Source organism: Lagenorhynchus albirostris, chromosome 13, assembly GCF_949774975.1.
Source record: "Lagenorhynchus albirostris chromosome 13, mLagAlb1.1, whole genome shotgun sequence".
NCBI lineage: Eukaryota > Metazoa > Chordata > Mammalia > Artiodactyla > Delphinidae > Lagenorhynchus > Lagenorhynchus albirostris.
In genome coordinates this window covers 60027122-60041680 of record NC_083107.1, presented here as the reverse complement: position 1 = coordinate 60041680, position 14559 = coordinate 60027122, and the positions used below count along the sequence as shown (strand labels likewise).

Genomic DNA, 14559 nt, shown 5'->3' with positions numbered 1-14559 from the left:
TGGAAGCACGGAGTCTTAACCACTGGACCGCCAGGGAAGTCCCTTCAAGTAAGATTTTTCAAGAAAATATCTTGAATACTAAAATTTTTCAAGATTTTCAAAATCTGAGAATGATCCACTTTTGTCCCACATGTAAAATGACTTCTTGTCTCATTTTACAGCTGCTGCTCCAATGTCTCCTAGTTTTTAATGGTGCTGTGAACAGCATGATATTTGTTTTTCATTTTTACATTTTATATAATTTTTTCTGCCTAGATGCTCATAGGTTTCTTTCTTGACCCCTGGAGCTCAGTACTTTCACAAGGGCTGATGTTGTTCTTGGTGGTTCTGTATTTTTCTGTATCTGTTTAGTTGCTGAGTTGTTTTAATCTGAAGCCAGGTCTTTCTTTATTTCAGAAATGCTTTCTACTGAAGTCTCTTCAGATAGCTTTTTCTGTACTAGTTACTCTGTTCTAATCTTCAGGGATACCAATTATACATATGTTGGTTCTTCATCATCTGCCCTCCATATAGATCATTCTCCTCATGGTCACTTCCATCTCTGTCCTTTTTCACTGCATTCCCTCAATTAGGTGGAGGAGCTCCTTCCAGAACCTGTTAGTTCATTTCTCACTGTTTCCTTAGAGTATGTCACTGCTGCTGGCACTCTAAATAGTATTGTCCCATTTTTCCCACTCTTCCATAGGTGTACCTCTCATTCAGGGTTCTACAGAAATGGGGCCAGGAAAAAGACTGAACGAAACTTTGAAAGCAAAAGAAGTTGTAAATTTCTTTATTCTGCATATAAGTATCTTCTCACAGAGAAAAATACCATAGATATTTCTGAGTTCCCTTTCACTAGGAAAAAAAGGTAATTACTCACCTTCTGTTCTTTACTAATTATTTCAAAAGCTAATTTGGCTGCAGCATTTCTGGCTTCCTTCTTTGATCTACCTTCAGCCTTTGGAAATTCTCTGCCATCTATTATAACTTGATAGGTAAACCTAATTTCAAAGAAAAATTCACAAAATATCATAAAATTCATGCATTATCTAACAACAAGTGTTCTGATCACCACTGCTTCCTATGACTACCTTTGAAAATTTTAACCTATGTTCCACATAGAATTCAAGCAGTCACCCCCAAACAGCAAAATAGCGTATCATCTTGAAGCATGGAAAGGCTTAAACCCTCTTTTTTCTCTGGAGTCCTCTGAAGTTACCACTTTACATCAAGAAGACAGTACTCTCTGGCAACTTTGCTCTCAAGCTAAAGAATTGACTTCAAAATTGTGCCAGAGCTGCCATTCTCCCAGTTCATATTTTCTAGGGATATACCCTTTTTTATAGCAACTTACCTTAAGTTATGTGGAGGTCCTGTCTTAGATAGTTCACAGTACTTAAGTACTGCAGTGTTCCTTTGTTGGTACTTATTAAGTTCTTCTATATAGAAACATGGTGAACGACCACTGGCCATTTTTTCCTACAGTAACCTACAATAAGAGAGATGTTTGAAAGAGGTGATACACTCAGAACATACTTAATATAATTATCCCAGTCTAGTTTAAGAGACAAAACAGGATAAGATGACTCTCCTTTATACAACTCATCTCAGTCCCACATAAACCCAGAGAAAACTTATTGCAAAATCTTTCTTTCTCTCTCAAGGACTACACAATCAAGCTAATTTCTCCACGATTTTCTACTTTCAAAACTCAACTGGCCAAAAAAAGGCTGGAGGTCCTTCTCTGTAACTTTTCTTTCTGCTTCCACTGAGTGTCAAGTGCAAGTCTGTCCACCTGCTTGAGAAGTTAAAAGCCTGCAAGAGTAGAATTATAATTATTTATGTTGAGAAGAAAAAGGTTGAGAGTATATATAAAATTTATGAAATCATGAAGGATTTAGCTGTATGGACATTGATCCTCCTATGAAATCCCCAAAAATCCCCCCTTTGAAATTGTCAGAAGTCAGTTTTAGGACAATTTACTTGGCAGGCAAATTATGCCCCTGTTTATGGTTCTCACTGGAGCAAGACAGTAGCAATGATTTAAATTACAAACAAAATCTAAAAAATATAGAATCTAAATATAAGAGCCAAAGCTATAAAACTTTAGAAGGAAACATAAGGGTGAATCTTCACAACCTTAGATTTGGCAATGGAATCTGAGATATGACAGCAAAAGCACAGCAACAAAAGAATACATAGATAAATTGGGCCTCATCAAAATTAAAAATGTTTATATATCAGAGGACACTATGAAGAAAATGAAAAGACAATCTACAGAAAGGAATTTTTATAAATAATATATTTGATAAAGACCTAGGATCCAGAATATATAAAGAACTTTCACAGCTCAACAACAAAAAGAGTTAAAAAATTAAAAATAGGCAAAGAACTTGAACAGACATTTCTCCAGAGAAGATATACAAATGGCCAACAAGCACATGAAAAGATGTTCAATATCATTACTTATTAGACAAATGCAAATCAAAACCACAACTAGATACTACTTCACACCCACTAGGCTGGTAATAATAATAATAATAATACAGAAAATAAATGTGCTGGTGAGGGTATAGAGAAATTGGAAACCTCATATATTGCTGATGGGAATGTAAAGTAGTGCAGCCTCTATGGAAAAGAATTTGGTGGTTCCTCAAAAAGTTAAACTTAGAATTACCATATGACCCATCAATTTCACCACTTTGGTGTATACCCAAAGAATTGAAAAACAGGTTTTGAAATACTTATGCAGGAATATTCATAGCAGCACTATTCACAATAACCCAGAAGTGGAAACAAATCAAATATCTATCAACTGATGAAGGGTAAACAAAGTGCTCTATATCCACACATGGGATCTTATGCAGCCATAAAAAGAATAAAGTATTGAAACATGCTACAACAGAGCTACATGTCAAAAACATGCTAAATGAAAGAAGTCAGACATAAAAGGTCACATAGCGTATGATTCCATTTATGTGGAACATCCAGAATAGGTAAATCCATAGGCAGAAAGCGGACCCTGTTGATCTCTCGTTTCTTATTAGAAAGCTCTTCTGATTTTCCTTCTTCCATGGTCACTCTTTCTAACACTCCTTAATCTTCACAGCCTTTAAATGAGGGAGTTTCCCCAAGGCTTGGTCCAAAGACGCTATTCTCTTCACTCTATACTTTCTCCTCAAGGTAATTTCTCTCATGACCATGATTTCAAAGATCATCTATTTGTCATTAACTCTAAAGTTTATACATAATTTATGAACCTCTTACTGAGTTTCAGGTCTCTCTATCCAACCTCTCCACTTGGACGACTTGAATGACTTTTAAACTCAAAAGATCCAAAATTGCATTTTTAATCTTCCCTCAAGCTGGTTTGGAGTTTCCTTTCTCAGAAAATGACTCCACTGTGCATCCATGTCTGAAAGCCGTGAACCTGGGAGGCATTCTTGACATGTCCTTTCCCTACCTTCTGATCTATACCTAAGTCCTGTCCTCCAAATCCTTCTACTTCTCAATGACGTCTATAGCCACCATCCTGGTTCAAGCCATCACCATCTCACTCCTGGACTGCTACAAGAACGTCAGAACCAATTCCTCACAGCCGCTGCAATTCCTTCTCTACACTGCAGCCATCATGATTTTTTTAAACTTTTTTTTCATTGTCGTAAAATATACATAACATGAAGTTTACCCTTTTTACCCTTTTTATGTGTACAATTCATGACCAAAATGTTGTAAGCAAAATGTTGTAAGCAAAATGTTGTAAGCAAAATGTTCACAATGTTGTAAGGCCACCACCGCAATCCATCTCCAAAACTCTTTACATCTCCCCAAACAGAAAGTCTATACCCATTAAACAATAAACATTTCCCTTCCCCCTCAGCCCCTGGTAACCACCATTCTATTTTCTATGCCTATGAATTTGCCTATTCTAAGTACCTCATATAAGTGGCATCATACAATATTTGTCCTTTTGTGTCTGGTTATTTCACTTAGCTAATGTCTTCAAGGTTCATTCATGTTGTAGCACGTATCAGAATTTCCTTCCTTTTTAAGGCTGAATAATATTCCACTGTATGAATATCCCACACTTTGTTTATCCAGTCATCTGTTGATGAACACTTGAGTTATTCCAACCTTTTGGCTATTGTGTACAATACTGATATGAACATTGTTGTACAAATATCTGTTCAAATCCCTACTTTCAAATCTTTTGAGTATATACCTACAAGTGCAATTGCTGAATCAGATGGTAATTTTATGTTTAACTTTATGAGGAATTGCCAAATTATTTTCCACAGTGGCTGCACCATTTTGTATTTCCACCAGCAGCGCACAAGGGTTCCAATTTCTCCACATCCTCACCAACAGCTGCTATTTTCCATTTTTAAAAGAGTCACATCATAATCTTTTCAAAACATCAAATCAATAGAATTAGAAATGAAAAAGGAGAAGTAACAACTGACACTGCAGAAATACAAAAGATCATGAGAGATTACTACAAGCAACTCTATGCCAATAAAATGGACAATCTGGAAGAAATGGACAAATTCTTGGAAATGCACAACCTGCCAAGACTGAATAAGGAAGAAATAGAAAATATGAACAGACCAATCACAAGCACTGAAATTGAAACTGTGATTAAAAATCTTCCAACAAAGAAAAGCCCAGGACCAGATGGCTTCATAGGAGAATTCTATCAAACATTTAGAGAAGAGCTAACACCTATCCTTCTCAAACTCTTCCAAAATATAGCAGAGGGAGGAACACTCCCAAACTCCTTCTACGAGGCCACCATCACCTTGATACCAAAACCAGACAAGGATGTCACAAAGATAGAAAACTACAGGCCAATATCACTGATGAACATAGATGCAAAAATCCTCAACGAAATACTAGCAAACAGAATCCAACAGCACATTAAAAGGATCATACACCATGATCAAGTGGGGTTTATTCCAGGAATGCAAGGATTCTTCAATATACGCAAATCTATCAATGTGATAAACCATATTAACAAACTGAAGGAGAAAAACCATATGATCATCTCAATAGATGCAGAGAAAGCTTTTGACAAAATTCAACACCCATTTATGATAAAAACCCTGCAGAAAGTAGGCATAGAGGGAACTTTCCTCAACATAATAAAGGCCATATATGACAAGCCCACAGCAAACATCATCCTCAATGGTGAAAAACTGAAAGCATTTCCACTAAGATCAGGAACAAGACAAGGTTGCCCACTCTCACCACTCTTATTCAACATAGTTTTGGAAGTTTTAGCCACAGCAATCAGAGAAGAAAAGGAAATAAAAGGAATCCAAATCGGAAAAGAAGAAGTAAAGCTGTCACTCTTTGCAGATGACATGATCCTATACATAGAGAACCCTAAAGATGCTACCAGAAAACTACTAGAGCTAATCAATGAATTTGGTAAAGTGGCAGGATACAAAATTAATGCACAGAAATCTCTGGCATTCCTATATACTAATGATGAAAAATCTGAAAGTGAAATCAAGAAAACACTCCCATTTACCATTGCAACAAAAAGAATAAAATATCTAGGAATAAACCTACCTAAGGAGACAAAAGATCTGTATGCAGAAAATTATAAGACACTGATGAAAGAAATTAAAGACGATACAAATAGATGGAGAGATATACCATGTTCTTGGATTGGAAGAATCAACATTGTGAAAATGACTCTACTACCGAAAGCAATCTATAGATTCAATGCAATCCCTATCAAACTACCACTGGCATTTTTCACAGAACTAGAACAAAAAATTTTGCAATTTGTATGGAAACACAAAAGACCCCGAATAGCCAAAGCAATTTTGAGAACGAAAGAAGGAACTGGAGGAATCAGGCTCCCAGACTTCAGACTATACTACAAAGCTACAGTTATCAAGACGGTATGGTACTGGCACAAAAACAGAAAGATAGATCAATGGAACAGGATAGAAAGCCCAGAGATAAACCCACGCACATATGGTCACCTTATCTTTGACAAAGGAGGCAGAAATGTACAGTGGAGAAAGGACAGCCTATTCAATAAGTGGTGCTGGGAAAACTGGACAGCTACATGTAAAGGTATGAAATTAGATCACTCCCTAACACCATACACAAAAATAAGCTCAAAATGGATTAAAGACTTAAATGTAAGGCCAGAAACTATCAAACTCTTAGAGGAAAACATAGGCAGAACACTCTATGACATAAATCACAGCAAGGTCCTTTTTGACCCACCTCCTAGAGAAATGGAAATAAAAACAAGAGTAAACAAATGGGACCTAATGAAACTTAAAAGCTTTTGCGCAGCAAAGGAAACCATAAAGAAGACCAAAAGACAACCATCAGAATGGGAGAAAATATTTGCAAATGAAGCAACTGACAAAGGATTGATCTCCAAAATTTATAAGCAGCTCATGCAGCTTAATAACAAAAAAACAAACAACCCAATCCAAAAATGGGCAGAAGACCTAAATAGACATTTCTCCAAAGAAGATATACAGAGTGCCAACAAACACATGAAAGAATGCTCAACATCACTAATCATGAGAGAAATGCAAATCAAAACTACAATGAGATATCATCTCACACCAGTCAGAATGGCCATCATCAAAAAATCTAGAAACAATAAATGCTGGAGAGGGTGTGGAGAAAAGGGAACCCTCTTACACTGTTGGTGGGAATGTAAATTGATACAGCCACTGTGGAGAACAGTATGGAGGTTCCTTAAAAAGCTACAAATAGAACTACCATATGACCCAGCAATCCCACTACTGGGCATATACCCTGAGAAAACCATAATTCAAAAAGAGTCATGTACCAAAATGTTCATTGCAGCTCTATTTACAATAGCCCGGAGATGGAAACAACCTAAGTGTCCATCATCGGATGAATGGATAAAGAAGATGTGGCACATATATACAATGGAATATTACTCAGCCATAAAAAGAGACGAAATTGAGCTATTTGTAATGAGGTGGATAGACCTAGAGTCTGTCATACAGAGTGAAGTAAGTCAGAAAGAGAGAGACAAATACCGTATGCTAACACATATATATGGAATTTAAAAAAAAAAATGTCATGAAAAACCTAGGGGTGAAACAGGAATAAAGACACAGACTTACTAGAGAATGGACTTGAGGTTATGGGGAGGGGGAAGGGTAAACGGTGACAAAGCGATAAAGAGGCATGGACATATATACACTACCAAACGTAAGGTAGATAGCTAGTGGGAAGCAGCCGCATAGCACAGGGAGATCAGCTCGGTGCTTTGTGACCGCCTGGAGGGGTGGGATAGGGAGGGTGGGAGGGAGGGAGACGCAAGCGGGAAGAGATATGGGACTATATGTATGTATATAACTGATTCATTTTGTTGTGAAGCTGAAGCTAACATACCATTGTAAAGCAATTATACTCCAATAAAGATGTTAAAAAAAAAACACATCAAATCAATCATGCAGCCCCCACAAACCACCAAAATTGTTCTTGTCAAGGTTACCGATGGCTTCTCCATCTCTAAAATTAGTAGTCAGTAGTCAGTTCTCAGCCCCTGTCTACTTGACACATAACCAGCATGTGACACGGCTGCTCATTCCTTTCTCCCTCCTTATTCCTTTGCTTGGACACCCAAGACACCACCCTCTCCTGGTTTCTCTCCTTCCTCACAAGATATTCCTTCTCTGTCTCCTTTCCTTGTTCCTCCTCCTCATCCTTTCTTTCAAATATTATAGTGTGTCAAGGTCCAGGTCTCAGATCTCTCTGTTCTACTTACACTCATTCCCCTGATGATCCCCTTGAGGCTTGTGGCTTTAAATTCCACCTACACAGAGATAGTTCTCAAAAGAATGCCTCCCCCACTGACTCTTTCCTGGCTCCCAACTGCTTCTGTCCAACACGCTCCCTCCTGAAGTGCTCTGGAGTCTACCCGTGATGCTGCTTTGCCTGGTTAACTCCTGCTTCCTATAGATCTCAGCTCAAATGTTACTTCCCAGACACCCTAGAAGAGGTCCTGGTTTGATGTTCTATCATAGCCCTTGTCTCCTTTATTACAATTGCTAATTTAACCGACTGTCTTCCAAAAGAGACCATGAGCTATAAGAGGGGACAGGCTTATAATAGGTGCTTAATAGTGAATAAATGAATACCAAAATATCTGCAGATCTCCCTTACCTCCATGACTTGTAACATGCTTTTCTCTCTGTTTGGAATGTAATAGCTGCATCCTCTATCTACCAGGAAATTCCCACTCCTCTGTGAGGATCAATACATCCTTCTTTGATGCTGAGAGAGCAGTTAGTACCCCTCCACGGGCCTGCCACCCACCTTGCTCAGCTCCCATCATAGTCGAGACTGCTTTTTAAACCAGTTAGTGAGCTCTCTGGGGAGCTAGTTCTATGTCTTACTCATCTTTGTATAACTGGCACCCCGTGACAAGTGGTAAATGATGAACACTTGGACAGTATATAGGTAAATGACAGAATGATTCATTAAAATTAAGTACTCCACTTTAAACCTCCTCACCGTCTCCCTTTTCTTCATCTGCTGTTTTCTTTGCATTCTTTCTTCATTCATTCGGTAAATGCTTAGTAAGTGTCAGGCACTGTTCTGATGCGGGGTATACAGATGTGTACAAGACAAATCAAGCCCCTACCTGCATTCCACTGAAGAAAGAAAGAAGATGACCAAGTCCAGAAACAAGTAACAGGAGGGGATAACAGTTGGCTGGAAGTGCTACAATGAAATGAAATAGGGCTATGAGATAGAAGAGTGTTAATAGGTGGGGGCAGAGAAACGAGGGAGGTGGTTTTGATACAGTGGTCAGGGAAGACCCCTCTTAGGAGGCAATATTTAAATCAAGTTTGGATGATGAGAAAGTCCACCATACTTAGATATGGGGGAAGACCATCTCAGGCAGAGGATGCCTGGAGGCAGGCACCAGCACAGCTTTTGGAGGGATGACAAAAAGGTCAAGGAGATTGCTGCACAGTGAACAAGGGGAAACGATGGGAAATGAGTCTGAGAGGTAGGCAGGTGCCACAGCACAGAGACCTTGAAGGCCAAGGTGTGGATTGTGGAAGTTATTCTAATTGCAGTGGGAAGCTATTGGAGGGTTCTCAGCAGAGGGGTGATGTGGTTGGATTTATGTTTTTAATGGTCACTCTAATGTTATGTAAAGAACAGAGTATGAGGGGTGGGTGTAGAAAAGATGAGTGGAGCATGAGTATAAGTCAGGAGACCAAGTCGGGGCTGCCGCAGTGGTTTGGGTGAGCAATGCTGGTGGCTGGGAGGGCTCAGATCTGAGCAAAGGTGCTGTCTTCACATCACCGCTTAGTGTTGTGGAGAGGGCTATGCTTTAAAGCCACATAGATCTGGGCGAGTCACCTCTTTGAACCTTTGATTCATGACCCGAAAACAGAAATGAAAACACCTGATTCACAGGTTGTTGTGAGGAGTAAATCAGACAAAAAGCATCCAGCAGGGTCTCCCACACCACTGGCCCTCAATAAACAGTGCTTCTGGTCTACAATTCCAAAATGCAAAAGCACTGAAAACTGAGGTTTACTTTGTTTTCATTTGTTTTGTTTTTGATGGGTGTGTAGCCCCGCATCTAGACCTGAACTGACATGAGCTATTTAGAGTCTTAATCGTACTCTGTTGTCGATTTATACATTTCACTGCAGAAATGTTTTATGATAGAGTGTTGCCCCCAAACCCTACTGAGAACATTACAAATAGATGGGATTTATACTGCCTTGCCTTTCTAAAATCCAATAATCTCTGAGTACCACAACATACCTGGCCCAAGGGTTTCAGATAAGGATCTGTAGCTGTATCATTATTTTCAGGAACCGAAGTGTCATTTAGTTTAGTCACGAGTATGAGACCATACATCCAACTGGAGGAGGTCATAGATCTCAGAACAGTAGTTATGGAAGAGTCCTTAGCAATTATTTAACCTGAAGTCCTATTGAAATACCCTAAATCCTCAACACTTTTAACTTTAAGTAACTGCTGATCTTCAGAATGACAAGCCAGTTTGAATTTAAGTGAAATATATGTGTAAACAAATAAGGAGTTAAATTGGCATTTTTGAAAAAGTACTTACAAGTTTGGAAAAAAAGAAACAGGCGTTTCTTTTCTATTTTTTTTTTTTTTTTTTTTTTTTGCGGTACGCAGGCCTCTCACTGCTATGGCCTCTCCCGTTGCAGAGCACAGGCTCCGGACACGCAGGCTCAGCGGCCATGGCTCCCGGGCCCAGCCGCTCCGCGGCATGTGGGATCTTCCCGGACCAGGGCACGAACCCGTGTCCCCTGCATCGGCAGGCGGACTCTCAACCACTGCGCCACCAGGGAAGCCCTTCAATTGTTTTTAATAAATCTTATTTTAATACTATGTTACCATCTTCCTAAAAGAAATCTCCATCATAATCACTAATAAATATTACATGTCCATCTTACTCATGCCCAGAAGTTACTTTGGCTGTGCCTTGATACCCTTAGGGCAGACCCAAGCCCCTGTGGACCCAGCCCCCTCAAAGGACCTGTGCAAAGCTTGGCAAACAACGTGCATTCAACTAATATCTGATGAATTGAATGAATTAACAGTGTTAAGGATCTTCAGGTTCAAATAAGCAAACAGAAGAACAAGAGCATAAACTGCCCAAGATTCTAAGTTCCTAAGATTCTAAGTTCCTAAGTGACAGCAGGGAGTCTGTCCTTTAGCTTCCATCTGGCAAGGCATTTTTAGTACTAAAGAAATCACAGGCAATAGGAAGTCTCATATTCTGGAATTCAAAAGAGAATTTATGAATCAAAAACAAAGATTTAATGAATACCTATCACATACTGGGTTATACTGGCGAACAAAACCCTGCTCTTGTGAACTTACTAGTGGAGGAAAATGGACAAACCCATAAAAAATGTCACAAGGTGATAAGTACTACGTTGAAAACTAAAGCAGAGTAGGGGTGACAGCAAGGGAAGAGTGGGGTTTCTTACATGCAGGTTGTTCAGGGAAGGCTGCTCTGATACAGTGACATTGTATCTGGGGGAAGAGCTTTCCGGGAAGAAACAGGCAGTGCAGAGGTCCAGAGGCAGGACAGTGCTTGGCTCTGCCCCAAGGACAGCCATGAGGCCTGTGTGGTCAGAACGCAGGGAGCAGGTGGCCTTGTCTGTAGGTCAATAACCTTTTATAGGATTCTGATGAAGCTATTGGGGAGCGGGGTTCGGGGGTGTCCTGTTCTGCCTTAAAGGCCCTCGGTCGGCTACGGTATTAAGAAGAGGTGGCGGGGCGGGGGACAGAGTTGGAGCGGGGGCTAAAGATGGGCAATTGGGGAACGATTGCAACGACCCAGGCAAGAGATTTGTGGCTGGGGATTCTTTTAGCCAATGTTTTGGGCAATTCAGGCCCCCGTATTTCCCATCTGTCTGTCAAGCCATAGGGCTCTTCCGTTTTCCACTAGTCGCCCCCGCCCCCGTCCCGGACCAGGGCTAGTAGTCGCTTGCTCTGTCAAGAATTGTTCGCGGGAAGAAAATGACTTTCAGCGCCCACCGCGCTGCACGCTCCTCTCCCCGGATCCAGCAAGGGCTCCGCACCTCAACTGAGGGCCTCGGACAGCATTATCGAGGCGGCGGCGCAGGGGTCAGGGGTATCTTACCAGAGTCCAGTACCGGGCTGGGGACGCGAGCTGCGGCCTCACTGGAAGCTCGGCGGGGTCTGGGCAGTTCGCTCTCGGTTTCGTTTTCCCCGCGGACTCCGCCTTCCTTCCTCTCCGCCTTCTTCCCGCCCTCCCGCACGGGTCCGTACGACTCCGTACGGGTCCGCACACGTCAGCCCACGTCCGCACAGGCTCAGCGATAGCGGGAAACTGGCGCCTCCACCCCGAGTCCGCGTGGGGGGTACCGCGGGGCGGCCCGGGCACGTCCAAGACCCTGCAGCCCTACCCCTGCTTCTGGGGGTGCTCCCGGCCCCCGTGCGGGCAGGGTACTCTGGGAGGTGGGGAGTACGTTGAGGTCTCCGAGGCCCGCGACGTGGCAGGCGCTCTGTGATCAACGCTCCAGTTTCCTCTTCAACACAAATATTTGGGATGGGGTTGGGGGGCTGGATATCATCAGCTCCATTTTATTAATGGAAGAAAACTGAGTAAATTAACTCTCCCAGGGCAAAGCCAGGATTCCTTTTCCCATAACCACCATTTCTTTGCCCTCCTCCTTCTCCTCACGTTAACCAGGCTGGGGATGAAGAGGCCTGGGGGCATAATTTCCCTATCTGTTTCCACCCATCCATCCATTCATTCAACAGGTACTTGCCAGCTGCTGTATCAAGTACCAGCCAATCCAGCAGTTAGGAGAGCTACCTGCTGCCTTCGGGACCTCCTGGAGTTTACCACCAAAGTCCTTACCCGTAGTCCCAGAGTTGTAAGAAATCCTACTCACCTAAGGGACTATGACACACTCCCAGAGTAATACTGGCACCTTGACACAGTGACTGAGGAGTGCTGAAGACTTAACCTCAAAACAGTACTGCAAGGTAGGTGCCATTTAACAGATGAGAAAACTGAGGCCTGAGGCACAGAAGTAACAGCTGGTGAGCAGGGGAGCTGGAATTAGAACCAGGATCCTGTACCTCAATATCCCAGTGAGGGTGAGGGAGAGAGGCAGTTCCAAGATGGATTTCAGGTATACATTACATATTGACCATTGGCTCCAGGCATCCTTTCCCACATCTCTTCTGCACACACACCCCCCACCCCCGTATTGCAGGGTATCAATGGCTAAACACTATTTTCCTTGATTTAAGTTCCCCAAATATGAAGCACTGGTGGGAGGTTTAGAAGGCAGATAGGAGGCAGAGACATCTTTCTGTGACCCTTTGAGATGACAAGAAATCTCCAACTGTAGTGGCCGTTCGTTTGCAGGAGTCCATTTCCCAGCTTCGTGGGTGTGGGGTGGTTGTTTCAGATGCAATGGCAGTAGCAATGACATGTTTTCTGACTTTCTGAAGCCCCTGAACTGTCCAAAAGAGCTTAAAGAAAGAAAGCTCTGACAAGCTCAAGCATGGTCAGAGGACACAAGCTTTTATGACTGCCCCAGAAGAACCTCTTACTTCATGTAGTCTCAAGGCTGATGGAGCAGAAATTAGCTACAGAGTCCAGTGCTGCAGGTAGCCGAATTTCTATATAACTTTAATTTGCAGCCTCACCAGGTCTCTTCTAGGAACATTGAGGCTATTGACTGGGAAAGAATGAGGACCTGGGAATTTGGGTGGATTTGAATGAGTCCATTGCCCTCCCAAATTCTGCTGAGTCACCACAGTCCTTCCATCCTTGTTGGATAAGTCTGGTACAGCCAAGCTTGAAGAGCCTGAATTGGTCACCTTGCAAGGACGTGCTGAAATTTCCAAACGCCCCATTCCTCCCTCTTGTCTTCACTCCTAGAACTAGAATCAGATGCTAGAAGGCCCCAAGAGGATACAGACAAGATCTGATCCAGAGGATATAGTTTACATAATGAAAGAATTACAAGATTTCACTAATTTTTATCAGCAGAAACCCAAGAAAAGTGCATGGATATGCTTCTAAAGGTGACATGAAAGACGGAACATAGTTTAGATTATGCACTCAGTGTGCTGGCTCCAGCAGCTGGGAATGGTTCTAAGAGTTTGTTTAGTTGGCTTACTATAACCTGGGCTCAGTGGTGGCCCATATTAAGTGAAATTGTGATGCCAAGTATACAGATGAAGAAATCAAAAATACTTAAGGAGTCAGGAATATTAGAATAGATTAATCATATGCAACCTATTCCTTCATTTTCTAACCGTGTCCCCCAAGAATATCCAAAGGACCCTCCACCAGGCATTCAGAAATATAGTTTCATCTTTGAAAAGCTCTGTATTGGCTGCCCACTGTGCCTGGAGAATGTTGATGGGAGATGTTGCCATTGAAAAACTACCTGATTTCAATGGGGATTATGGCTCCCAGAGTGGCAAAGGCCATGTGGCAACACTTAACTCCACCCGCCCCTCCAAAAAAAAAGGGCAGCAGGGTCAGAGCAGTAGTCAGAAACGTTTGCTCACCAGAGATCTTTAGTGGTGGTAAACTGGTCCTGGAGTTTCTAGTACTGAAATAGATGGCAGCCCACAGGTGTGTTACATGAGCAGATACGTGAGACCCTCATGGCACTCACTCCCACTCTATCAACCCACATCCCTGGTCTCATGGGGAGTTCCTTGTGAACAGGTGACTTAGAAGGAAAAATTCAGTTGAAGCACAATACGCTAGCATTAATTGGAAGTAGACTGATATATTCCGACAGCACTTCAGGGAGGTAGCCCTAAAAGATAATGGGAAAAAGGAAAATCTTCCCAGTTCGTGGAACTTTGAGCAGGTGGAACTATATTTAGTTGTCACTTGGAAGGCGATAAAGCTAGTGGCCTGGACAGTACCAGTAGCTAGCAATTTACCTGGATATTCAGAGATTTGGAAAGAGCAAGATCAGAGGGTTGATGATAAGGAGGTCTGGGGAAAAGGATGTGGGTGATCACTTGGAATGGACAAAGAGGATGAGTGTA

The 14559-nt window shown here is 41.8% G+C and overlaps 1 protein-coding gene across 1 annotated transcript in view; it reads right to left on the bottom strand.

Moving 5' to 3' along the window:
* EIF2AK2 (eukaryotic translation initiation factor 2 alpha kinase 2) overlaps nt 1–11684 on the bottom strand; it is a 43568-nt gene extending 31884 nt beyond the window's left edge. Inside the window, exons 1-4 of the mRNA XM_060169786.1 lie at nt 11648–11684; nt 8512–8651; nt 1337–1471; nt 863–983 (exon numbers count right to left, since the gene is read on the bottom strand). Coding sequence (XP_060025769.1) covers nt 863–983; nt 1337–1455 — 240 coding nt within the window. The 5' untranslated portion in view covers nt 1456–1471; nt 8512–8651; nt 11648–11684. The remainder of the gene's footprint in view (nt 1–862; nt 984–1336; nt 1472–8511; nt 8652–11647) is intronic.
* Nucleotides 11685–14559: the final 2875 nt, after the last annotated feature.